At 39.7% G+C, this 26,112-nt stretch overlaps 3 protein-coding genes across 8 annotated transcripts; 2 read left to right on the top strand and 1 right to left on the bottom strand.

Annotated features, from left to right (window-relative positions):
• On the bottom strand, positions 1-19,361 carry LOC133839067 (baculoviral IAP repeat-containing protein 6). Of its 4 annotated transcripts, none has more exons than XM_062270394.1 (32): positions 18,929-19,361; positions 18,078-18,388; positions 16,611-17,667; positions 15,786-16,514; positions 14,898-15,717; positions 14,233-14,453; positions 13,954-14,175; positions 13,380-13,652; positions 12,883-13,297; positions 12,389-12,819; positions 12,098-12,324; positions 11,921-12,026; positions 10,428-11,859; positions 10,088-10,359; positions 9,851-10,026; positions 9,300-9,788; positions 9,117-9,237; positions 8,267-9,054; positions 7,938-8,202; positions 7,652-7,875; positions 7,483-7,600; positions 7,192-7,422; positions 6,946-7,130; positions 6,344-6,885; positions 5,812-6,272; positions 4,419-5,747; positions 3,780-4,052; positions 3,112-3,711; positions 2,107-2,953; positions 1,568-2,039; positions 1,076-1,504; positions 1-1,016 (listed from the first exon to the last, which is right to left on the bottom strand). In XM_062270394.1, exons 1-32 carry the CDS (start codon positions 19,146-19,148, stop codon positions 528-530), a joined length of 14,775 nt encoding a protein of 4,924 aa, XP_062126378.1. In that variant the 5' UTR covers positions 19,149-19,361; the 3' UTR covers positions 1-527. The 4 variants fall into 4 exon arrangements, with proteins under 4 accessions (XP_062126378.1, XP_062126380.1, XP_062126377.1 ...); XM_062270396.1 differs by having other exon boundaries at positions 3,112-3,729; positions 3,780-4,019; XM_062270393.1 differs by having other exon boundaries at positions 3,112-3,729; positions 18,929-19,360.
• A 208-nt stretch (positions 19,362-19,569) lies between these two features.
• LOC133839068 (leukocyte receptor cluster member 1 homolog) lies at positions 19,570-20,804 on the top strand. The gene is made up of 3 exons (XM_062270398.1): positions 19,570-19,695; positions 19,750-19,849; positions 19,912-20,804. Exons 1-3 carry the CDS (start codon positions 19,673-19,675, stop codon positions 20,701-20,703), a joined length of 915 nt encoding a protein of 304 aa, XP_062126382.1. The 5' UTR covers positions 19,570-19,672; the 3' UTR covers positions 20,704-20,804.
• A 999-nt stretch (positions 20,805-21,803) lies between these two features.
• On the top strand, positions 21,804-25,927 carry LOC133836406 (protein slender lobes). Of its 3 annotated transcripts, none has more exons than XM_062266879.1 (5): positions 21,804-21,990; positions 22,095-22,223; positions 22,277-25,026; positions 25,087-25,263; positions 25,316-25,927. In XM_062266879.1, exons 1-5 carry the CDS (start codon positions 21,963-21,965, stop codon positions 25,724-25,726), a joined length of 3,495 nt encoding a protein of 1,164 aa, XP_062122863.1. In that variant the 5' UTR covers positions 21,804-21,962; the 3' UTR covers positions 25,727-25,927. The 3 variants fall into 3 exon arrangements, with proteins under 3 accessions (XP_062122863.1, XP_062122866.1, XP_062122864.1); XM_062266882.1 differs by having other exon boundaries at positions 21,804-21,993; positions 22,134-22,223; XM_062266880.1 differs by lacking the exon at positions 21,804-21,990 and having other exon boundaries at positions 22,112-22,223; positions 25,322-25,927.
• Positions 25,928-26,112: the final 185 nt, after the last annotated feature.

Here is a 26,112-nt window from a genome sequence, read left to right as displayed (position 1 = left end):
AAACGAAATTTCGGACAACAAAATTTATTTTGCGTTGCGTAAGATTGTAAAAGTAAATTTGTAAATATTTAACCAAATCTCTACATACGTACATACATATTTTAATACAGATTAATTTAGTATTGGTGGTGTTGTTGAAATTCTGAAATATTATGCTATACACATATGGATTCAATATACCGGTAGGTATAAAGGCTCGATGAAGCAAAAATGCGATGCATAAAATTTTTGTAGTCTGTTGTTAGTTTTGTAAGAAGTTGGCTGTTAAACACGCATTTTTGCGGGAGTGATTTGTGATTTTCTTTAATATGTATTTCATATATATTATTTAACTCGTTTTTCAAAATGGTAATTTTTAATCAATTTTTTTATCATTAAATATTACGCTTTCTTTATGTAAAGCACACCTAGTTCTGTTGCAGTTGCAGTCTCTTGTACAAAAATTAAACAAAACAATAGAGCATAAAACAAAACTTATAACGAAAAATAAAACTGTCTAGTGCGTCAGAGCGGCATCAAAGAGTAAATTATGGTGTATCCTCCTCCTTATCTTGCCACACACTGCTCTCATTCTCCGTATCACTCAAAATTTCCACAACATCATCTTCTCCAGTCAGCAATGCTTCAGACTTCTCTATTTCCTTATAAAAATCTGCAGAGAGAGGCAAATCGCTGTCACCGTTTTCAACCATAAGGTTCAGCTCCGGCACCAGTGAGTCATCGGAGCCCACCTGTGAAGTTGCCGTTGTGGTAGATGCCGCTGTGGTGGACACATCCATTGGTGGCAAAGTTGCTACCGGGTTAAATGGGGCATCTAAGTCTTCTAGACCGCGAGGAGGTTTTAGCTTAGCCAATTCCTCTCGAAGATATCGATAATGACGACGCAAGACCATCGAATTAAACGATATAGTGCGACTAGCACGCTCTGTGTACTGAGGTTTACTCAGCTCTTCAATCCACCCCTCAATTTGTGTGCAAATCTCTTCGCGCTTTAGCCAGAAGTGCTTGTGTATGACCTAAAAATACATAATTTTTAGAAGGGTAGAATGGTAGGTAATTCAAAACTGATACTTACATCTGTAAAGCAAGGGCTCGGATTGCGAATCTGCTCCAGCATTGCCCAACGCACGCACGCTTGGTAGATGTTGCTGTTGTATTCCCGGGATGAATTAGTGCCGCTGGGCGTTCCACGACTGCGCTCAAAACCAGGCTCGTTAAAGTACGGTTCAGGCACCAATATTAAGGATTGTATGGAGACAAGAACTTGCAGAAAACTGGACGTCTGCGCATTCCACTTCTCCTCAGGTCTACCATGCCACGTGTTTAGTACTGACAGGCATACCTTTCCATCATTATAAAGGTTGGGATTAAAACGAACCGAGTGCCGACCTGTTGTCTCTAAATTGATAAGCATCGGCAAGTTGGGATAGTCAGGTGGAAAGAAAACATCAAACTCGAAACAGCCATTGGCATATGGTGTATCTGCAGGTCCAGTGATGAGCACCTGAAGATATATTAATGTTTTGGGATATAATATTGGACGAAATCAAACGCTGAATTTACGCACCTTCATTATGTCCAATCTATCAGTATCACAACGCACAAATACAGAGCTACTGTAGCTCAGAGGTAAACTTGTCGATAGAGTGACTGCTTCCTGAGCCAGCCGTTTGACACGAGATGGGTGATAACGATCGCCTGCTAGTCGCACCATTTTTTCAAAATGATGCGCGACCACAAAACGGAAGCTGTTATTATCCGATTCAACGATCATGTCGTACGTGTCAAACTGACGCTTTTTCATTAGCTCAAGGTAACGTTGCTCAACTGATTTTGTTATTGGACGCTCCAATGCACCTATACCATCTTCTTGTGTATGCAACATATTTATCAAAGCGTCTGCTGCCGTGGTCTTCTTCACAAGAACACATGTCTCATGTATATCCGGAATAAGTAGAGCTAATCCTTCATCATCGCCATCATCTATATTAAATGTCAACTGATGAGTTTGACCTTTGATGTTTGACTTCTTGTTGACTCTGTGAATATTGTACGAACAGATCGTTAATAATTGAATATATAATATTAGAAAACTTTAAAACTTACTTGAGCCGCTTGGCATATGTATCAACGCAAGTCTTCATATTTTTTAGCAGCTCCGCAATAGGTGGTGTACACTCTCCGTTGGCATTTGGCGCCGGCTGCAGGAGTGAAACCAAGCTTTTGGAGAGCGACAATGCACGCAGTATCTTCAGAATGGCACGATAGAGAGGAATGTGTCGTGTAATGTCTAAAACTGAGTCGTTACGCAAATAAGAACTGAGTGCTGGTATTAGGCACGACTGCTGCAACAGCGTCTGGAAAATAGTCGGAAGATCACCAGCCACATCACGAACATCGTGATAGGCTAGAATATCCTCTCCGCGCATTTCGATGGGTATGCAGTCTCCCGGATTTATATAACTGGATAATACCAACAGCAGTACTGTCACATGCTCTTCCTCACTCTTCTGACGCAGAAGAGCCTGTTCTACATTCCATGACTGAGTTGTCGAGCCAGTGCCAAACCCAGTGCCTTTCGCCCAGTATATGTGACTTTTGTCATCTGAAATTATGGTAGTTGGCAGAGGTTCTTCTGTTGAATTGGTTTTTGTGCTATTGTGGCCATTTCCACTAGCGTTTGTATTGCTATTGCCGTTAACGTTGCCGCTGCCGTTGCCGTTGCCACTGGAAGACGGTTCATTAAACAATGTCCCTATTTGACTGTTATGTGACTGATGTGAAAATATTCCAAGACAGTTTAGTACGAGATGCATGGCTCCAACGTCAATGACAACTCGGCGAAGCAGCATACCATCATCGGTCGATAAAGGCATACTATCCAGTAATTGACGGAATACCTCAAACGGCAATGTAGGTAAGGACGGCGCCAGCGAAAGGCTGTATATATCATCTGAGTAATAGAAAATATAAAAATATTAGCAAACATCCATCTCTAACATTGAGAAAAAACGCTGCTTCTTTCTTGTTTACAAAAAATTTAAACAAAATCGAAAAGCGTCTCCAAAAGAAAAAATATTCAAACACAGAATTCTTATTTGATATACTTACTACCATCTCCATCTCCGGTAACACCTAGAACAAGTCTTAAAAGACACTGGGCACGTTGCTTATCTCTAAGTAACACATCTGAATAGGTAGGAAGGCGTAAGAAGAGACCGAAAGCGGCTAACGAGTGTTGTGGCACAGAACTAACAGTAATCTGCTTCGCCGTCGGCTCACAAATGGTATCCTCCAGATCTTCATATATCTCATCATTTGGCTCAAGCTTAACCCAATCAGATAGAGGTGGACTCTTCTCCTTCTCGGCAGCTACAGCAGTCGTCTTTCGGCCTATATGCTCAGGATACACCGTGGGCAAATAGTGAGCTAACAACGATAGACCACCGCTACTTGAAAAACGCTGAAGTGGTGATGACAAGGGCTCTGTACAAGCGGCTTTTGTTTTCTTTGACTCCGCAACTTCATCCCCCAGCGAGCATTGAGGAACTAGATTTAACGTCAGGCATGGTGCAGATAGTGAATGTCCTGCATCCTTAAGCGTAGCTAACACTTGTGATATGGTGGCATCACCAGCCAGCAGTATATCCGGATATTCTGGTATAACCAACTGACTGCCATTGCCCGCATGTGCTGCTTGCAGCAGAAAGTCTTCAATGTTAAACGTATCTGTAAAAATATATTAATCGATGTAATATGTAACTTGTAGATGTACTCACTATTTGGCAATAATTGCATGGCTGTTGTTTGTGTCTCCTTATCCTTATTGACAGCGGCTTGGTTTTTGGCATCTTTAATTCGTTTGTCTTTAGCCGCTACTGCCGCACCAACGGTCAAAAACTCCATGCTACCCCCGTGCTCCATATTATTAAAGTTTATAATACACGATTTATCAGTTTTGCATTCACTTGGCTTTTCTACACCTGAAAGAGTGGCTGCAACATCGCCAGTGCGCTGATCTGTTGGTTGTTGATACACTAAGTTACTATATACTGTGGTCAAAAACAAAAGTAAGAAAGAAAATTAAAAATTAATAAAAACCAAAAGAATATATATAGTCAAAGTATTCCATCAAAATATTATAAACCAATATCTTTAAAACAATTGTAACAAATCAAATAGCGCAACATAAATATAGGCATTTCTAGAAATAGATCCACCGAGCAAATCAAATTTAATTGGAATTTACTTATTTATTTGGATAGACTCATATTGATTGTTAAACTTTTTAGTGTGTAATATATATATTTCATATAGAATATAGTACGATCGTAATGCTTGAAAATGCCCATAAATCAAGTTTTTAACTAATTGGTCATTTGCATGGACAAGAACAATAAATTAAAAAAAATACTTACCACTGACGCAGTTCTGCAATATCTCTTGACATGTTGTATTTGTAGTTACATTGAACAGCATTTGGTTAGCACAACTGCGTTTCGCCGGATGGTGATTGGCAGATGCGACTGGTAAACTATTACTAGCACCTGCTACATTAGTTCCTCCCATTATAGCAGACAATGTATCTCGACGTTGCAATGGCTGCAGACTACGTACACAGACCATTATGTGTTCGTTCTCCAGCAATAGTTGCAGCACAAGCTGCCGGGTAAAACCAGAAATTGTGGGACGATTGCCCGATGTAGATCGCAAAGGCTTGCAAATGATGGCACCAATAAGCAGCGAGGTGAGCACTTCCTGATTTGATGGATGGCATGCGCTCACACGAGTAAAAAAGTTGATTGTGGCCCTTTCAAGACGAATGAATGTCTGTTGCATGGGTAAGGTTTTGCTGAATTGTGCTATATGCGTGTTGCACAGTAGCTGCAAAAGAGGTTTCCAAAACATAGAGCCTTGCATAGTGCCCAGCCAGTCACGCATTGGACCTTCGGCGCAACATTCTGAGAAAAAGTCTAGGACTTTGGGCACATTTGCACAGCTCAGTAGTGGTTTGGTATAACTACCAGCACTTGCCTCCACCTTATCAAAATCGGTAAACAAAGAATCTCCACCGGCAGCTTCTTGCGTACTAGATGAGGTTGCAGCTTCCGCAGGAACTCCTTCAGTAGTTGGTAGCATATAAGTGCAGTATTCAAAAACAGCATGAGCTAGAAGTTTAGGCAGACCAGAGTCCAACATTTGATAAACTGCTATTGGCGACTGACAAGCCAAAGCGAGCGTCTTCAGGAATGCCGGACGTTGAAGAAGAAGTGTTAGATTATCACCGCCCTCACGACGGAACCAAGCGCTACCGCTTTGTACTTTACTGTCATCCGTTTTACTACGCGTCTGTTGCTCCATTTTTATACCGAGTTTAATCAGCAACTGGTTAAAGAGCTCTGATTTTATGTTGCATAGAGCACACAGTAATGAATCAAAACTACTCTTCAGTGGCTCATCGTGCTCCAATTCGGCAATCCATTGATAGCAAGTCTCAAACAATTTCGGCGTAATAAGATTGGGTAGGTCCGGAACATTTTGATGTTGCTGAACCTGCCATAAAATGGAGGCAATCACATTAACAAACCCACTTTGTGGATTATTGCAGCGAGCCTGTTTGCTATAGATGTCATGCAACTGCATTATCCAATCCAGCAGAACACGCAGTTTATCGAGCATATGTTCTGTAGATCCGGTAACTACTTGATAAATGAGATCGCACACAGCATCACTGGAAAGTTTAAATACTGCAATATCAATAATATTACAATTAGATCATTAGAAGTTAGATCGATAAATGCTAAAACTCACCCTGTGGAGTGGTGTGCCACAGTAAAGTTCTCAGTAATTGTAAACTAAGTTTGTGATTGTAGGTACCCATTTTGATTAGAACAGTCTCAAGATGCTGTTGCGCAAGGCTAGGTATCATAGGCATAATGTTAAGCAAAGAGCAGCACGCCTCTAGAAAGCCTGGATAGGCAGCCGGGTATGATGCTATTAAATCGGTTAGCTTACTATCTGGTTGCAAGGCAGCTACATGAAAACAACGAGATAGTATTCGCACCCAGCCAATGCTAGTTTTGGCAAATGCATCATCCTCGGGCATCGCATCAACATCCATGGCAGATAACGCAGCCGCAGGCAGAGGTGTGGAGCAGGCGGCGAATGATTCCCCAAAAGTACCTCCACGAATACCTTGCATACGATTCCCAAAAATTGTTTGGCCCAACACTGCAATCTGTACAAGACCAACATTGCCGCAGTCCTTCGGTCTAAAAAAAAAGGAAAAAAAAACAAAATTATAGGGATAATTAAATTGATGTTATTAACATTATTTACTTACTTGTACAGCCTCAAAACGATACTCGTTGCCACTTCGGCTTTAGCTAGCTTAAGACGTATGCAAGTGAGACCAGTTGTTGTCATTGGTGCACCCACGGGTATAGAGCCAACACCATAATCTCGAGACAATTCCAATGCTACGGCCGAAGGACAAGAAGCCAGACTCGAGGTGTGTGGTACCAGTTGCACCTCCTTCAACAAAATTGCTGTTGGCAGCGTGATGGTCAAATCCACATGTGTCTCATTGGGATAGAACATATAACTCCAAGCTGGTGATCGTGGTCGTCTATGAGTGGCATTGGGATTAGAAATCAGCATCTCAGCACTTTGTGCCGCATCATTTTCAGATACAATATGCGAGAATGGAGCAAAATTTATCATTCCATCATACTGGGCGCTACTATTTCTTGATGTTTGTGCAGCTGTTGTTGTACTAGCAGCTCCTGTGCTTGTAGTTGTCTTTTTACAGGCGTTACCATTGTTCACATAATTATAAAGCTTGAGACGCGTATTTCGTGTCATATGCTGCATAATCATGGAGATCTGTTATAGGTAATTCAGTATTAGTATTAGTTATTAAATGAATACTATTTCCATTCTTACCAATCCCGGCTGCATGTTAATAATCGTTTTGTTTAGTCGAACCAAATTATGACAAATTATTTGAATGCCTCCCAATTGAGTAAATATTTGAACTGCCGCTGTCACTTCCAGCACCTTCGAAATGTACCATAAAAAGGGTTCTGATAACTGAAGACGTGGCAGTGTAGCATTGCGTTGTACAGTACCTGAAAGAATGTAAAAAATGTGATTAATACAATTCGACCAGAACGATGCAATTAAACTTACTCTCTTCCAGATATTGGCAAATAGGCGCAACCACCAGTCGCGGATTAGAAGCTCTCTCACTTAAAGTAATCATCAAACTGAAGACGGCGTCCGCAATAGTCTGTGGTTCGTCCAGCACCATGTTTGTTTTAAGGGAAAAGAAACAGCTCGAAGACATCATTGTAAAAGTATTAGTTGAACACTGAGAAAGCGCTCCAAACAGTCGTTTCATTGTAGGAAAATGACGCAGCACTGTATTACAAATAAATAATTAGAGTGCGGGAATTTTTTTAAGAGACAAAAAATACAAACCCCAATCAGCAATGCAAGGGACCTTGCTACGGTGCCCATCTGTATTTAATTGTTCAGCCTTAGTTTCATCCGTTTGGCTTTGATTAGACAGTTCCTCTTCTTCAGGTATGGTTACCTCCTGCGGAAACACGATTAAAGCTAGTAATAGCATTACATTTTCGTTACTTACGCTAGGCTGTCGGGGCATCTCCGTTAAAACCATGTGGGAGGACAATTTGAGCAAATTTATAATTAACGAATTGTCGCATATGGTAGCATTTTGCTTAGTAGGGTTCTCTGAACCTAATACGTTGGCAAATAAATTGCTAAAGTTATTTCCAGCATTGCTGTTTTCATTACCGCGCTGGCATTGTAGCTTCTCGCCATTGGAAATATTGTTATAGACTATAAAAGCTGAAATTCCAAACAGATTTAGCTGTTAGTTTATTTTCATCACGAAGAGTTGTTGTACTTACAAACACTCTCGATAATTTTGAGGGCTACATTGAGATCACCCTTGTCGTTAGGCATTAAAAGCAAATCCCGTACCAACTGATTCTGTGCATCAATTGGCCCTTGCTGGTTGCTAATGGCACCGTCTGGCTGAACTAACTGGAGAACAACATGTAGAAGTATATCCTTTAGTCGACGCTTGCATGGAATAAGACTACCGCTATTCTCGCTTTTGCTATGAAGCCACAGCATGAGCTCATGCAAATGCCTGCAGATTGTAGGGCCAGCCTATAAATTATAATGAATATAAATTAGTTACGACTATAATTATATACTTAATGGATTAACTTACACAACGATTCGTTATTATGGATGAACTCATGCCGTAACCCGAAAAGAAACGAAGAAGCATCTTCTCAAAATTTTCATCATTTACAATAACCTCATTGATACGACTGCAATCGGTAACATCATCTCCAATAGGCAGTGAATTACAGGCGAGGAATAAACTCTGAAAGCCCAGGCACCATGTACGTAGCTTTATATCATTGTGCCAAGCCAGAGCTAGCAAAAGACCTTGAACAGCATTAGCTCCAAATGGAATTTTCGGGCTATCCGTCTGATTGATTCCCGCCGAATATGGCTTATCGGCCAACTCACAATTAAGCGTTAGCCACATTTGCAATACTTGCTCTAAATGAACCCATGTATCCTCATAGTGTAGATCGGCCAGTATAGAATCAAAAACATTCTTTAGCATAATGTAAGTATTGACACCACTATAATCCGGGCCAGACCACAACTGAGTGAGATACTCTGGCCAGGCTACTGCCTCTGGCGGTGCGGACACGAATTCATTGGTTACTACTTGCGGCAACGATGAGTACAAATCTAACGATGTTCGATTGGTCAAGCGACGCAATTGCGCTTCAACATGTAATTCCAAGCCAGCATCTAAACGCGAATCCATCGCAATGGATATGGACTTACAAAAGAAGTTGAATGTGTTTTTGCAAAGTGCATTACTCTCTTTTTTAGTAATAGGTTTGGTGCGCTCAATCATATCTATGTCGTTCAGCATCTCATCAAACTCCGTATCCTCGCACTCAATGAGAGATGGCAGGTAGTTATATTTGCCAGCTGAAAAAATTAGAATATGTGTATAAGTATGCGGTCGAAAAATATTGAAATATAATACTTACTAGAATAATCACTGAATAGATCGCGAGACTCCTGCGCTGTTGTAGTGATGATGGGACGAATTTCATCGTTGGTAGGAGTAACATCATTATCCCTATATTGCTTGTCCGCGTCCAAAAGGTCCTGAAAAAAATTATTATGGCCATTTATGTTCACATATATCAAATATATTTATTCATATTTACCTGTAACAGACATGTAATTGCATGCACCGCCCAGGGCTGTTGCTGATCGTTCCACACGGCCAAACGTATAAGTTGCTCCAATTGAGCAGTTGTCACAATTTTGCACAACCGAACCGAGGGTCGGCATGCAGCTACCAATCGCGCTATCACTTTACAAGTAAGTAGAAACTGATCCATGTTGCAATCAAAATCCATTTCCAAAAGCAAAGCGAACAATCCTCGGATGACAACTTTGATGTTTGACATGCTCAGTGCTTTCACACCTTTATCAAAGTTACTACTATCTCCGTCCACACTGGTTCCCAAGCCATCCAAATGCTTTGGCGATGAGGTGGTGGCATTAGTGCCTTTTATGGAGCTTACACCTGAACCGATACTGGAAGCACAGATGCCACTTGTTACCATATTCATTTTTCCTCCGGTTGATGCTACTTTGGATGTACCGCTAGCCTTCGATTTAGTAGACAACTCCATGAATATACCAGGATGCTAAACAATACAATTTGCTAATTAATTCTTTTAACTGTAGGTGTAATTAAAAAAATAATAACCTCGTTTTGGATCATGTAGATTTTTTTGCCCCAATCAGTGTACGGCTGAACTGAGTATTTATTCTGTTGTATTATTCGCTTTTTAAAGCAACGTAATTGCTTACTATTAGGTGTATTGTTCGGCCTTGCCTTAGTAAAGTCGCTTTCACAACTCATAAAATCCCAACGAGCTGCCGCTGCACAAAAGATACAATGATAATTGTAGATTGATAAATGGGGAGAAAAAAGTTCACTTACATTTATCCTTTCGAGCATTGTTATCGTCCAGACAAACAGATAGGAAGAGAAGTAACCACGTGATTAGCTGAAGATCAGAAGTGCTCCCCATTGCTGCACTACGTTCAGCAGCGCTAGACGACGTACTAGGTTGCTCTGATTGAAATTTGTAATGTGGAGAAATAGGTGCTAGCAGCTTTACAAGGGTCTTAAGCACGGCATCTATGACGATCGAACGACAAGCACCCATTGCAATACTACGTCGACCCAAATAAGTGAACAAAAAGAAAATTCTGTAAGAGTGACGATTGAAACCTAATTTAGTAAATACTTTTTCAGTGTCGATTACATTTACACATACCGATCCTGGGGAAATGCTTTACAATTTTGTGCCGAGAATAAATTGCAGAACATATCGGCCAAAAAGTCACCCCACCACGGCTGAAAGCAGCACATGCGAACTAACAATGAGCATGTAGCTAACTGTAACTGAGCATCACCATAAACAACCAGGGAATTGAAGAGAGTCTTGGCAGTAACTATATTAAATCGCTGATGAACTGGCAGTATGTTTTTAATGCCATATTCAATAGAGAAATGCAACAGCACTTCGACTAAACTGAGGCTCAGCACGCGTAATTTATCTCGCGAGGCACTTTTCAACAACTTGTCAGTGATCAAAGGATTCGGCGGTGCGGGAATCCTATGCGCTTTCGGTGATAATGCGCGCTCTAGACGATGTACCACATTTCGAATAACGTTGATTTGGTATTGCAGCAACATGCATTCATCATATAAAGAAACCACTTTGTTGTTATTGTCCATTCCACAACTAACTTCCTCATCTCGCTGCTTGTTAATAAAAGCCTGAAGATGGGCAATATTCGATAGTTCGTTATTGCGCATCGGCGACAAAAGTTCCATTAATTTACTACTGGCTAAACTGTAGCGGCAATGAACATCCTCGTACAGTGCATTCAGCGATTTCAGGTGAGTCTGGAGCGACTGTGCTGGCGGTTTGATGAAACGAACGAGGTTATCACCGTAACCATCATGCTCCAGAACAACAGGGTGTCCAAAGAAACTTCCAAGTGGTACCTTACATTTAGTCGATGACATGCCATTGCGACCAACAATTGTAAGCTTTAGATAGCGGCAAATAGGTGGAGGCTGCATATCGCTCAACACTAGTGTCTTTGTTTGTATGTCAGAGACTTGCACTAGGCGAGTACAATCGATCTCCTCATCAAAGCACCATATATCAATATTGAGTGATGTTAGCTCATCGCATGCAGGTACTACCAAATCCGTTAGAAGAATGTGCTGGCCAAAATCAAGTACCACAAAGCGGCGGGCACCAGAATGCATGCGATCGACAACAATCATCAGCTTCGGCGGAGGCGTAAGAAGTTTATGCCAAGCAATTGGTGAACTAGGATTGGCATTTAAATTTTCGGTAATCTTCTCTCGCTCAGCCTCATCATCTACAATGTTCTGTGAGCTATCATTGCCGCCCGTTTGCGATGTTGCTTGAGATTGATCAGACGACTGCGATGGGGAGGCTTCTTCAGGCAGCACATCAAGAGAAGACTTGAGTAAAGCCTTTTCCCAGTTTTCCATTTCCCAGTTGTATGCGTTTTCTTCGTTTATGCCAAGTTTTTTTTGAATGTAGCTGTTCCAAAGTGTGAGCTGAGGCAAAAACTTCGATATCTTCAGCTTATCTATGATCGCGCTTTTCTCGATTTTTACCTCCTCTTTTAATGCATGTTCAAGATCAGTAAGTGATGCGACAGCTAAAAATAGATTTTATATTACTGTCATAATATTAAAATAGCTATTTAACTAATCACTTACAAGACTTATCCTTAAATCCATTTACCATCCCAAAAGACCCAAAAGCGGTTTTAACATTCATGTCCTTGATTTCTTCCACCAGGCACTCCACGCTCATATCACTCAACTGAAAATAATTTTAAGATGAACGCCTATAAATTTGGTTCTTTAGTGAAAGCAATAACCAGGATTACCAACCAATTCATCGTCCTTTCCTTTGGTTACTAGTTTTGGCATCATCATCACATCCTCAATGAAGACATTAGCTGCTCCATTGACTGTGCTGTCAATATTATCAATGCGTGTGGCTTCTGATGTTTGGACGCAGGTAAAGTGCAACTGCACAACCTCTAATAGACCTCGCAACTGGTTGCTTATACTCTTACCGCGAATCAAGTGAGGGAATGTCCGAAAGTCAACACCATCTACGTAACAATAGTAGCATTAATTGACTTTATTAAGCTGAACTAATTATCGAGCATGTCTCACCTATAGAGCTAAGTCGCTTTATATCCAATCCGGTTACTGGCAGAATAGTGGCACTGCTGCGTATCACATTTGTAAGTCCCATGGAGGATGAGCTCGAGCCATTGCGATTGATATTGGGAAAATCAAAATCAAATATTTCAGGCTCAAATGGAAAGCCATAGAGTCCAAACCGTGTGCTTAAAAGTGCACAATGTGGATCCCAGCGTTTATCTATTTCGCTAGATATGTCTTTAAGCAAATTGATTGCATATTCGGAGATGCTATTGTGTGACTCCGCAGTAGATGTTGCACAGGCAAGCATCGTATACCAACGCACTACACTTCCACATCGAGCCTGCGGCAACTCACAGAAGGTATTTGAAATTGCCGTTTTAATGCTGCTATCCAATGTAGCTTGCTTTTGCAACTCAGTAGGAAGATTACCTACACCTCTGCAATAAAGTAAATAATATAGATGAGATATGTACATCGAAATACATTTTAGTCAAACTTACTCTGTTAGCATTATCAATAATTTTACGCACTTATGCGCAGTGGTGCGGTCACTATAGACAATGCAGTTACGAATGAGTTGTTCGATGTGCTTTTCTGCTAAACAAACACACTCAAATTGCTGTGCTAGTAGGTCGTTCATATTAGCTGCTGTTTGCTTATTTATCTGATCCTTGATGCGCTCCGACTTTGGAGATCGAAAACGATTTAAACGTATAAAACAAATCCAGTTAAGTACATCGAGAGCTAAGTTTTTGATTAGCGGTATGGATTCCAAATCGCATGCAACGCGGAAAAGTTGTTCTAAAAGTCCATTGCTATCCAGCATAGCAATACGCTGCATGCGTGCATTATTAATTCGACTATGGGACTTAACAGCTCGCACACTTATTGAGATCTCGTGTAGCCAATCACAGCCTTAAATAGCAAAAAAAAAAAAAATTAGTTAAACGCGTGTAATGAGCGGAATATTAATAAGTAAAACAATAGGCAAAACTACCTATTTTATTATCACATTCTTGTTCAACTGAAGCAGTCAGGGACAATGGAGTAGTAAGGGGCATTGATCGTACGGGTTGATCTGGACCTATATAGGCATGTAAATTCAGTTTTCCTGAGTTTCCAAGATTTGTCAAAAAATGATTTTTCGTTTTATTAAGTAACTTCATATGTTTACTCTTTTTCTCTTGATTCTTAATATCCAGGGAAAGAGTTACTTTAATATGTTCTACTCGATTAACCCAATTTTGGACAGGATGTCGCGAAGAAATAGCTGTAATTGTTATTTAAATTGCATTCCATTATTGTATTACAATTTTGTTATAGCTATTAATTATTGTTGAAGCTATTAATCACCTGCCAAAAGATATTTTATTGACATCTTAGTCAAACTGATTAACATACTTATTTAAAAACAGCGTACTTTTATGATTATCAATGAGCAGATATGCTAATGTTTATATAACTCTTTAACTGTTCTACATGCATCAGAAAATAAAAGAAATTATGATGCTTATCTTATTAGTAGTATGGTTGTCAAAATAATAGAAATTTCATGATATGATCTTACATACCCCTCGTTTTGTTTTGTCCTTCCTTGGATGGATCTGCCACGGTTTTAATATGTAAAAGGAAGTTTCGAGTTCGTGTCTTGAATAGTTTTGGTGAAGTCAGAGTCGCAGTACCGCCTTGATCGCAAAGATCAATGCACGATGAAAGCTCTATGGGACCAGCCAGTACTTCAGCATTGTGAGCCAACAAATACTCCTCACTAAGCACGGGGTTGTCATTGACAACTGCAAATAAATAAATATGATTATTTAAATCACTTTCTACCATTATCGTTTACTTACTGTAAGAGAGATCAATATTGTCGTCAATCACGTTCGGCTTGTAACTGGCATGAGTTCCTTTCATACGGTAACCAAAACCATTTGTGTTCTGTTTCAGTAGGGTGACCTGTATGGCAGCTGGGTTCGAGCATTGCTGGTATACAGTAAACTTCAAATCAATGTGGCCCAACGAAACTGGCTGTGCTAAGTTAAGCTCAATTATATGCTCGTCCCAAGTGGTTCTAATATAAAATGTATACAATTAAAATCAAAACAAGTAAGAAAGGTATAGTGCTCGAATATAAGATACCCGCTACCAATTTTAAAAAGCTATATTTGGTATATCAAAATACTACTACACTCAAAATATACTATAGTAATACAAATGTACCAGATTGCAATTCTACGGCATATGAAATGAATTGTCAAATAACTTCTGTTTTTTTCCGGAAGTCGGCATGGCAAAAAGTTAAAATAAATTTTTTCGCTATCCCTGCTTGATATCTAGGCGTTCAAACAGACAGTCGAAAAGACAAACAGATAGGACATATCTATCGTTTCTGGTGTCGGCGCTGACAAAGAATATATATATTTTAAGCGGACGATGATGTCACCTTCTGCTTGCTACCTATGATTAGCGGGTATAAAAAGGTCCACTAAGGTTGTTTTCTAATGTGAAGACTTACGCATCGTTATGAAGTCGCCAGGTGCGGGTAAAGTCCCGCTCGTCGCCTCCATGACGCATATTTTGCGACTGCTTGCGCTGCTTCTGAACTTGACCCAAATCATTCCAACAACTGGGTACTTCAGCAGAGTATACCGTCAGTTTATCATCAAACTGAGTCAACGCATACAATAAGCGCAGATCTTCAAGCGTGTAGTCTGTAGTTTTATATGCCAATAAATTCGCGTTGTTGGCTAGCAAGGAGACAGTCGATGGTGAAGTCTGAACATGAACGCTTTGGCTTGATGTCGTAGCTGCTGCCTCATTGCAAACATCAACTGAGATATTTCCATCGATCATAATTGTATCGGCATCAGCCATATTGCGAGCACCATCCGTTACGCTCAGATCCGCTGCATGGGTTAATGTTGTACTACAGTCCTCATCCATTTCCAACAGCTCATCGCCAGAATCATTTTCACCGTCATTCAGCGAATAAAATAGCATGCCACCCTGACGTGAACAGCAACACAGTCTGTCGAGGTTACGACAATAAACCACGGCCTCAAAATGTTCGCCCTCTTCTTCGATGACAGAAGTCACTTGGAAGTCATCAAGCGAATAAATTTCGATGCAACCATCTGCACAAACTACGCAAATGGATCCAGCCGCTTTTACATCCGAAGATGCCGATGACATGCTGGGTGGTAGGATACATAGCTGCTTTGGACATTTGGCACGACTGAAAGTCATGGCTAAAGTATAGTCATTCGAGATTTGTAAGTCATCATAGTCAAAAAGAAGCATTTGTGCGGCCACATTGCATTCAGCGTTGTTATCATCTGAAAATACCAACATGTGTGTTCATATTCAATTTATTATTTAAAATATTGACTTAATACAAACTTACCTATGTCCATTGACACATGCTTCTCTTCCTCCTCTTTGGATACCGTGGCCATAATGATTTTGGCAGCTTCAGTTTCTGGAGCTTTGGTGCGCAGCAACTTAACTAGCAGCTGATTACAGTTTGGACTGGTGGGCAAAATTTCAGCTATCTCCACAATTTCCTCAACCTCTAAAGATTTGCCATCGACACTGTGAGCGCCATCCAATGCATTCATGCGTTTGACACTTGTCCAGCTTTCCACCACGCAATCTATTTCCTCATTTGCAGTCAACTTTTCACTTGCACTGTTGTGACTGCCATTCATTATTATGCTATTGTTGTTATTGCTTGTGGAGCTCACGCCCAGCGAGTTGTTGTCATTGTTGTTATTGTTATTTTGATGCGATATCTCCGACTGATCTATAAGTTTATCCATTTCATTGCCCATGCCCAGTAAACTGTTGCTAACATTGACAGTATTGGAAGATACCATTAAACCAGAAGACGTATCGTCCAGATTGCTCTCAAGTATTTGCGACAATGTGGACAAGTCAAAATCATATAGCATAGATGAGTTGTTGCCTGTCTGATTAACTCCAATGTTCTTGTTGTATGTCATTAATGCAGACACAAAGCCATTGCTATCAAAACCATCAGTGAATTTCTCATACGGCGTCAACGATTTGTTATCATCGTCCTTCGAAGATTCAAGACTCACTTGACTGGCAACAACATTCGAGTCACTGGAGGCTGTGAAAAATAAAACATAAAGGGTAATTAATAATTATTAATAATATTCATAAGCGAACTAAAAATGTTAATTTTCTTGAAGATAGATTAACTTACTGGTCCCCATTTGAGATGAAGTTTTTTTCAGGTGACTTGCAATACTTGATATGCTGCCGCTGTCATTGCTAATTATGGCCGAGTTCTCGCTGTGCCTATCCAACTCCACAATATTTAACACCACCATACGCAGTGCCATCTCTCCACTGCTGTGCAGCACACTGACACCAAGTACAATCTTGGAGCCAACAACACCGGCTCGCAGCGTAGATGTTGATGTTATGTGTTGGGCATTGACGCCAACATCGAATTTACCAAAGCTCGGAGTGCCAGCAGTATGCGCAGCACTACTGCTGTTTCCACTGCCACTGTAATTAGCCGAATATACATAGTTAACTTTAGCACGACCGCGAGCATTTGGTAGTACGCAGATGGCCGTAACACGCGCCCATTCAAAGTTCTCCTCAAAGACCTCTTTGAGCAGGGTGGGCACATGAACAGTGTGCATTAGCTTTAGGTGGCGCTCAATGCTCCACACGCTCAGCTCTCCGGATTGAGTGCAGCTCGTGCACAAAACATTCGCGTAATCACTGTTCGAAATAACATCGAAGCCAACACCTGGGGCGGTCAAAGCGGGATTGGTGGCGTAACTGATTGACAGTGGCACATTCTGAGTATACTCTCCCTTCACAAATGGGCAGAGCGGCGAATGGCGTTCATGTTCACTCCAAGGTTCGTCGGTTTTTTCCCAGCATACTAGGCATACATTGCATGTAAAGCACATGGCGCGATCCTCCCCCGACGAAGATGGCTGATGGTAAAAGCCTGCCTGAGCCATTTGATCGGGTAGGGCCCATTTATAATCCATATGTGGCCACTTTTCAAATGTCTGCCGTCTCACCGCTTCTGAATGCATGAGGACTCGTTGAAAATTGCTGAATTTCCAGCCAAAATCCGGCAATCTGGAACCCATCAGCATGTCCGTCAGCCGTTCATTGATGGCCGAAGCAATGGCCAATACGGGAATGTGTCGCTCCAAGCGCTTCAGCAATATTACTACATTATTTGCCACTAATTTCAAGCTTGAATAGGGCACCTCCAAGCAAATTGTGTTCCACTGTAAAGAATTTCAATCGTAATGAATCAATCAATTAGCATTCAATTATGTAAATGAAAATTATATATCAAAATAATTATCCTGATTCACTGATTGATTTATAAGAGTTTCAAAGTTAGAGCAAGAACTTGTTTCACAAAATTCCAATTCTAATTATTAGTTAAGAACAGAACCTAAGTTTAGGCCAACCCATTAGATGTAAACGTGGGCTTAACTAAGTTACAAACTAGTTATAATCGTGAAACATATTCTAACACTAGTTACAAACAAGTTATAATTTTCAAACATATTTTAACACTATTTCAATATGCAATATGTACTGTATAAAATTTGACAGTTTCCCAACTCTAAACAAGTTCTTATATTCAGTGCAATCAATAAGAACAGGTAATAATTTAAAGAAAACTTACACGTTGTGCCTTAATTCCCTTTTTGGCATTCAACTGGGCTTGATTAATCTTCTGTGTCAGCTCGTTGCTTATGTCGCACGGACATTCAAGACCTTCACTCTCAAGTTCATTGATGCAGTTTTGAAATATTATTGCCTCGGACAAAATAAGCTCCAGCTTAATGTAATCATCATTCTGTCCAATAGGAGACTGAAGAATTGTGTCTAAGAGCAAGACGCCATTGTAATCGCCACGCAGTCCAAGATTGTGACCATCCCAAAATAAGATTTTATCTTGCAGAGGCATATAACGTCCAAGTATAAAGCTCTCAGCTGCAATTGGAAAGGTCAATTTGACAAGATTCGCGAATAGGATGTCTGAATGATGTAGCATAACTATACATACATACATATGTATGCACAAGCGCTCTAATGTATGAATCTACAAGAATTGACTGCAACGTGATGTATGTAAGTGTAACTGCGTAATAGTTAAAATGAAAAAACAACACACAACAAAATGATTATCGGAAAGGGCGCAAATAAAATAATAGAAGTCAAGTCATAACAATCTAAAAACTCTTCGCAAAACGCTGAAAATACACATATCTCTGTAATTGTGTGTGTGTATACATAATCTACATATCAGCAGGCAAATGATAGAATCAAATTTACAAAATACATTGCAATAAATTGTCATTTCAAATTGTATTCGTGTACTGTAATTGTACATTTGTCTGTGTAGCAATTTTTCATCACTTTGTATTTGTGCATTAATATCTGTATGTATGTGCACACCTACTATACACAACACATACATACATATGTGGATATGTAGAGGTGTCGATGCATGCTTGTGTTTGTGTTGCTTACCATTTGTACTCAATTGATATGTCTGCAGGGTAACGCCGGAATTGACATCTAGAACCTTTACTAGATTATTGACGCCAAACGCAAGTAGCACATTGAGTTGCGGATGATAGACGACGTTGCGTATTTCAAACAGTGGAGCTCCGCCTGGTAGAACAGCATCGTTGCTGCTATCGTCGCCCACATCCAAGTAGCCGTCTTGCTTTAGAATACGCTGTTCCATGCTGTAACTGCATACATATGCTTGCTTGGGACGAGTTGAATGTCAACGCAAATTTCAGAGTCGCCTCTTTTTTATATGTCTCTTGTGTATTATTAATTACGCTTGATTCTTCACAATTAAAAAAAACTTTATCTTTCGGGACTCTTCTGTGCTTCTCGCTGCTTCTGCTGTGCTATAGTTTTTCTGTGCTCCCCCTTTTCTTCTTTCTGACAGATGAGTATTTTAATAACCATTCACAGTGAATTGTGACAATTGTCTATTCACACTTTTGTTCAATTTAATATAGAGAATATTTTAAATCAATGTTTTATGCTGCTTTTTCGTCCGCCACTAGATTGTTTTGATACTACCGAATATTTATTGTATTCATTATCAATTCTACATTCATTTTATTTTGACCTACTCCATAGATCAAACGCTTTACAACACTGTTCAGTGAACAGTGTTCACTGCCATTCACATGACGACTCGTTTTGTTTACTATTGTTCGACGTGATTTTATTTTATTTTTAGTACTAGCGCAGATGAATATTTTGCCAAAGAAACGGTACGTACCTATTAATGAATAATATCTAGCATTTCAACTACACTTATCAAATAGCTGGCATGTGCGCACCAAAGAAAATATTGCCCGAGTGCGGAGAGATGAAGCTGCGGCCCAAGAAGATGAAAAGAAACGATGCGACAAGTTGGAATTAGCCGTAAGTAGTTGGAATCTATCATAATCACTATAGTAGTATCCCAAATATCCTTATATCTTCAGGAGAGTGAGGCGCGTATTAACTTTTTGCGTAGCCGAACGGGCGTCTTGGAAAAAAAAATAACAACAACTGCACCATGTGAATCTGAAACACGAAAGAAAAACTCACATCACCTATCGACGCCGTCAGTTTCCTTTAATCTGTTCGCAGACTACAAAAGTCACATAAAAAAGACGAATAAGGACTTGGAAAAAGAAAAGAAGGAGGAACAAGAGAAATATGAAAAGCAAATCGGGTATCTCACCTATCTTGGCCAGGACACAAATGAAGCTCTGAAAGTGCGCAGTTGGTATGAAGTCGCACCCAAACGCTCCTCGGAAAGCGACAACAAGGGAGAAGAAACTCAATCGAAGCAAAAGTTATCACAAGATCCACTAACATTAATAAACTCTTTGATTTCGACAGACAAACAATTTGTTGCCGAGAACAAACTTTCTTGTATGGGCACATGCACATCCTGTCCAGAATCAAAATTAAAATCGATAGGCAACAAAAGGCCAAAGAAAAGCTACAAAAAAGACAAGAAGCATAAACACAAAAGCTACAAGAATTCTGATAAAATATCCAAAAAAGCAGCCCAAGCTAAGCGAGACAAACTAAACAATTTGAGAAAAGAGCGTCTTATTCGGGAAGCTACTGAGCAACGACGTCAGGAGCAGCTGTTCGCACAAAGAGACTCTGAATTTTCAGCGAATTCGAATTCATCATCCAAGACGCCAACAGCCACGCCTCGTATTATCCAAAAGTATAATAGCCAATTTAACCCAGAGTTTGCAAAGCAGAATATGGCTTAATACTAAAAGAATTGTATCTTCTATGCCATGCCTGCATTAAATTAATAATATTTCATCCAAAAATACTATATCATCTTTAATTAAACTTACTGCATACTTTATTTTTATTCTTTGCATCTGCTCTTTGTATATATGTATGTATACAATTGGAATATCAGTACTTAAAATGTAAACCGCGTGCCAAATTTAAAGTGAATGGTGAATTTGAAAACAAAAAACAGCATATTCTCAATATTTCCGCTTAAAATTTCGACCATAACTTAAGTTCGCGATTTTTAATTAATGAAAAACTGCCGAAATTTGTAGTGAAATTTTGACTTTTTTGTTCAAAAGTTCGCCGTCACCCGGTAGGTTCAAATTTACACAATGTGTGCTACGTGCCGCGGAGGCCTTCAAGCGAAATACATACAAATGTACTTCTTAGTGCGGGGGGCCTTACCATATTATTTGAAAAAAATTTATTTGTTCTCTTAAATATGTAGATGTTCCACAACATACCCAAATTTCAATCATAAACACCCATTCCCCACTTAAGAAGAACCTCATTATACTTATCGAAAAAAATGCGTTGTCGATGAAAATCAGCTGATTATTCCACTTAGGAATTTTACCGCCTTCAAATTATTTAAAATTAGCAATTCTTAAAAAAAAAAACAAATATGTCGAAAAAATAAAAGTAAATAGATAGAGGACTATAGAAAGCGACAAGACGATCAATATGACACCTTTGTACAGGAATCATTGCAGAGCAAGTTGAATATTATGATATTAAACTGAAATAAATAATGTCAATTTATGAATAATAAATAAAAAGTATATATACTTATACTTTTTGAATGCCCTCAGTATCACCTAATTTAATAAATTGCCAATTTTTGGTTGATTTGAGTTTTGGTGTAAACACTTTCACCATTGAAGCAGACGCACTTTATTTAAATAGAGCAACCAACAATTCAAAAAAAACGTCCCTTTACGACAACACTACTATTTTAATGTAATTTTTAGCTTGTCATTGGTATTTTTGCGAAAAAATAGTATTTTTTAAATTTAATATGTGGTCACGCTGACGCACATGGTAATTTTGGCGGCTTGATGCTTGGATTATTTCATTTCTAAGTTTAGCGTCAGTTGCGTGTCAGCAGCATTTCATTTAGATGTAATATTAGTAAAAAAAAAAATCACTAATTTCATTTGATTCAATAATTTTTGGTGTGTTGATAAGTAGAATTCAAGTTAAAGCATAAAAATAATTTTTCAATATGGACGAAGATAACAATGACGTTCCTCGTGGTAAGTAACAATTGAAACTGAAATTATTAATTCTTCAAATTGGTTATATTTTGCAACCGTTGCGATTCAAATGCAAACAAATTCGACAATATCAAATTGAGTATCAGATATATGTACGTACTTGTCTCTTTTTATGTTAGTAACTCGCGCTAGAACTCGGCGTCTGTCCACTCTGGACACAGACAATCGTCCTTCGACGCCGCATCTTGTGGATGCAACTATTGAACGTGGTAAGTTGAAGGTTCTTCCTTTGTTTCCTATCACAAATGCTTTCTCCTTGTAGCATCCCCCCGCCCCTTGCGCAGAACTCGCTTAAACTCGACTACCATTGAGATAAGGACTCCCACTCGTTCAACTCGCTTGTCCGTGGCACGTGGTGAAACTCCGGAACCGAGCACGCCGGTTAATGTATCGTCTGTAAAGCGTGCAACACGCACTCCGGCCAAATCGGCTCGCAAGCAGCTGCCACTAAAGGAGGAAGAGGTCGTGGAAGCTCCGATGGATGTGGTCAACGAAGTTGCCGAATTGGACTCCACACCCAAGAATTCACCTCAATCATCAGATGATAGACGCGTAACGCGCTCCATGTCAAAGACGCCACCATCTGTGAAACTATCGATAAACAGTTCGCTGCAGTTACAATCTGATACTAATAATTCGGAGGAAAAGAAACAAAATCAAGAAAAACAAACAAATGATGTGATTTCACAATCTGTGCCCCAACAAGGGATTCCGCATTTTGGTGTCGAGGAACAATCCGCAAAAAGTGCTGAATCGAATCAGAAATCAGAAAGTGTGGGAAATGCAAAGCTACAAATCAAAATTAAGAAAATCAGCGTGGAGACTTCGTTGGCAGAGACCAAAACTCCAAAATCCATTGAAAATGAAACCTCCGGAGAGATTGTCATTAGTAAGGTAGAAAAGCCGTCAACCTTAGTAACAGAAAAATCGAAAGATACCTCAGAATTCGAGGAACATAATGTTAACACTGTTGAGTCAAATCAAGCTGACGGAGATGTATCAATAGATACAAAAAATGTTGTGCCATTACCCAGCGAAGTTGACCATAATCCCATCGTCGAGGAACGGTCTTCTTCCACAAAGAAGGTGCTCTTTCATGATAAAAATACAGAAGAGTCTGCTGCCAAGCCAAAATACCCGAAAACACCAGCGCGCATTAATACACCACCCGTAGACTATTACAATTTGACGGCAGAGTCCAAGAAGGACGTCAGTGTCAATATTGATACTCCCATAAAGGCCACTATATTGAAGAAACGTAATAGCTCGACTCCTTTAGCAAAGTCAAATGTGCTGCTTGTTGAGACAAGTGAATTAAATAAGTCAATTACGAATGCGGCGCCACCACTTCAAATTGATACAATTAAACCGCGGTCTCCCTCAGAGATGGTTGCTGCCGAAGTTGTGGTTGAACAAGATAAACCCTCACGTTGTCTTCTTAGTGAAGAAGAAAGTGAAGAAGATCGGGAGGAGCAAGATGATGAGGAAGACAATCAGCAAGGTGTGTGCGAATTCGTGGACAACGAAGTGGAGGTTGTCGAAAATTATGAATCCGGCGATTCAATGGATAGTGCTGAACGCCGAGAGATTGAAGAAAATGAAATACCCCACGATGGCGAATCTGTTGGCAGCCAGGACACTAATGATGAATGCTCTGAGGATAGCAACGATGAAGAGTTATCCTTCATTGTGTCCGACAATGAAGAGGAAGATAATCAGGAAGGAATTGAGGCTTTATGCTTCTCATCCGCTTCTCTGAGCATGAATCCGTCGACATTTACGGCCAGACTACTAAGAAACGTCGACGGATCATTGTCCATGATAGCGATAGTGATGAAGAAGTCGCTGAGCAGGACAATAAGAAAAAAACAGAAACCAGCTAGCGATTCGTCAGATTATACTAAACAAATTCTAAGCCGTTTTACAGAGAAGTCCTCTGAGAATAAACCTAAAACAGCTGAAAATGTATCGCTTCATGATTATTCACAAGATAAAGATTTACAATACATTTCCAATGAAGAAGATCAAGTCGAAGCTCGTGATTTAGATAAGAGTTGTCATTTCAATAGCGTGAGTGTCTGCGAAGTTCTCGATTCCAGCGAAGAAATAGGGGAAGTAGATAAGGGGAATGTTGCAGAGGAGTGTAAACTCGCATCGAAGATTGAAAAGTCATCACAAAAACTTGTTAAACACACCCCAGTAAAATCTAAATCTATGGTCGAGGAAGAGCATCCTAATGTTATGAAAAATAAAAAGCCTTCTGAAGATGGTGCTGATGAAACGCCCAATGCCGAGCTTCTTAAGAAAACAGTAAATTCTATTGATAATGAGAATCCCACTCCTATGGAGCAGAATTTAATCCATAAAGACAAGGATGATACTCCAGAAGCAGTTATTAAAAAAATGAAACTCAACTGTAAATCAAGTGCTTTCCATTCTAAGCAAAATTATGAGGACGAGGCAGTACTGCTGGCAGGATTGTCTTCTTGTGACTTGTCTCATTTGCAGCAAATGTTTAATCCACTCCAGAAGTCCCGTCGGCAAACACTGTACGTTCAATCTACCGACACTGAACCAAAACCAAAAATGAAGCGTCGTAGTGAGCAACTAAATTGCGATGTCCAACCATCTCAGTCATTCATCGAAACCCTAGACGAGGAAAAACGCCAACAGTCGAAGCGGAAACGGTTGTCAAAGAGTTTCTGCGGTGCACCAGAAGACTCGAATACCACAATGGAAGTTACTTCCAAGAAGCCTAAGAAAATTAATGATGCTATCAAGATATCATCACCAGATGGCACGAAAACTGAAACTGCTCTGCACATTGAGATTGACAAAGAGAAGGTTGTATCGTCAACTAGTGCAGTTGTCAACAAGGAAGAGCTTGTGACAGAAGATGCGAATCCTAAGAAGCAAGCACATGCTCCTTTAAAGGATACGGATTATTATATGGAATACTGTGAGGAAATTCTTCAGGCGGCTAATAAAGCGAAGCTTGAGCAAAAGAAGCAAGTAAGACTAATTTCAAAAATGTCTCATCAATATATTAAATGCATTTATTTTTATTTTAAGCAAATTGCTGCTGGTAAGATAACAAAAAGTGTTCAAAATCCTGTTGGAGCAACCACTAAATCAGAGCAGCCTGACCAACCACCTAATGCCAAGAAGGGTGTAAAGCGTTTACAGGCCGCTAGAAATGCTGTCAAGCATGCTATGCATCTTCTAGCCCCAGACACAGCAAGCAAAGAGGTGAGCCACACTCACCATTTTTTTTCTTTTATTTATAATGCATATTTTTCAGCTTCAGACACTGGCTCGCAAATTGTCGCCTCAACCTGATGTAGCAAGTAAGACAAAAAAAGTGAAGAAGCAAATCGTAAGGAAGAGGTCTAAAGTGAACAAACCATCTCCAATGAAAAGCTCAGATGAGGAGAATCACCATGCCATTAAACGTATTAAAACCAGTGCTGGATATGTATTAATGTCCAAGGATGTCAAGGATAGAGTTGAACTTATTAAGACGCGATCAGGCATCGTTAAAGTGGAGCCGTGCACACCAACCCAAAAATATTTCAAAGAGCTTCCACCAACTCCAGATAGCCGTTCAGGTTTTCAGGAAAGGCTTGAAGCTGGAGCACGCAGTACTGTGAGTCGGAACCCGGCTACAGAATCGGCACTTCGATTCAAGCGGCAAATGTTCAATAGAAAATAAAAATAAGGAATATACATATATATTTACATGCGAAACGAACAGCGCAATGTGGTCATTTTTTTTTATTTTATATATTTTCTTGAATGTTAAAAAAAATTTTTTTTGAAATTGTTTTCTGCGTTAAAACGAGCTTTTTTTCTTTTCACAAATTCAACAAATTGTATTATGGTATTAAAATAATTTACATTAATGTTAAAAACATTTGTTTCGTTTATGTACTTAAGTTATGCAATGCTGATTTAATGTTGCTTTTGGGTTGCAACCTTAATACGAATTTTCTGGACATTAAAAGAGGTAAAAGTATGGCTTGCGACTTATCGCATTAATGCGATTTAATATTATATTAATACGAATAATAAAGCTGGATGCACCTATTTCTTTTTTTT

This window comes from Drosophila sulfurigaster, chromosome 2R (assembly GCF_023558435.1).
Source record: "Drosophila sulfurigaster albostrigata strain 15112-1811.04 chromosome 2R, ASM2355843v2, whole genome shotgun sequence".
Lineage (NCBI taxonomy): Eukaryota > Metazoa > Arthropoda > Insecta > Diptera > Drosophilidae > Drosophila > Drosophila sulfurigaster.
This window is presented reverse-complemented; position numbering and strand designations above follow the sequence as displayed.

Coding starts and splice junctions, on each gene's coding strand:
- LOC133839067 (XM_062270393.1), bottom strand. CDS start 19,148: ATGGAACAGCGTATTCTAAAGCAAGACGGCTACTTGGATGTGGGCGAC. Junction 15,718..15,785: donor GCATGTGTCAATGGACATAG/GTAAGTTTGTAT, acceptor TGGTATTTTCAG/ATGATAACAACGCTGAATGC. Junction 2,954..3,111: donor TACCGGAGATGGAGATGGTA/GTAAGTATATCA, acceptor TCTATTACTCAG/ATGATATATACAGCCTTTCG.
- LOC133839068 (XM_062270398.1), top strand. CDS start 19,673: ATGAATATTTTGCCAAAGAAACG. Junction 19,696..19,749: donor AATATTTTGCCAAAGAAACG/GTACGTACCTAT, acceptor CTTATCAAATAG/CTGGCATGTGCGCACCAAAG. Junction 19,850..19,911: donor GCGACAAGTTGGAATTAGCC/GTAAGTAGTTGG, acceptor TTATATCTTCAG/GAGAGTGAGGCGCGTATTAA.
- LOC133836406 (XM_062266879.1), top strand. CDS start 21,963: ATGGACGAAGATAACAATGACGTTCCTC. Junction 21,991..22,094: donor AGATAACAATGACGTTCCTC/GTGGTAAGTAAC, acceptor TATCAAATTGAG/TATCAGATATATGTACGTAC. Junction 25,264..25,315: donor CAGACACAGCAAGCAAAGAG/GTGAGCCACACT, acceptor CATATTTTTCAG/CTTCAGACACTGGCTCGCAA.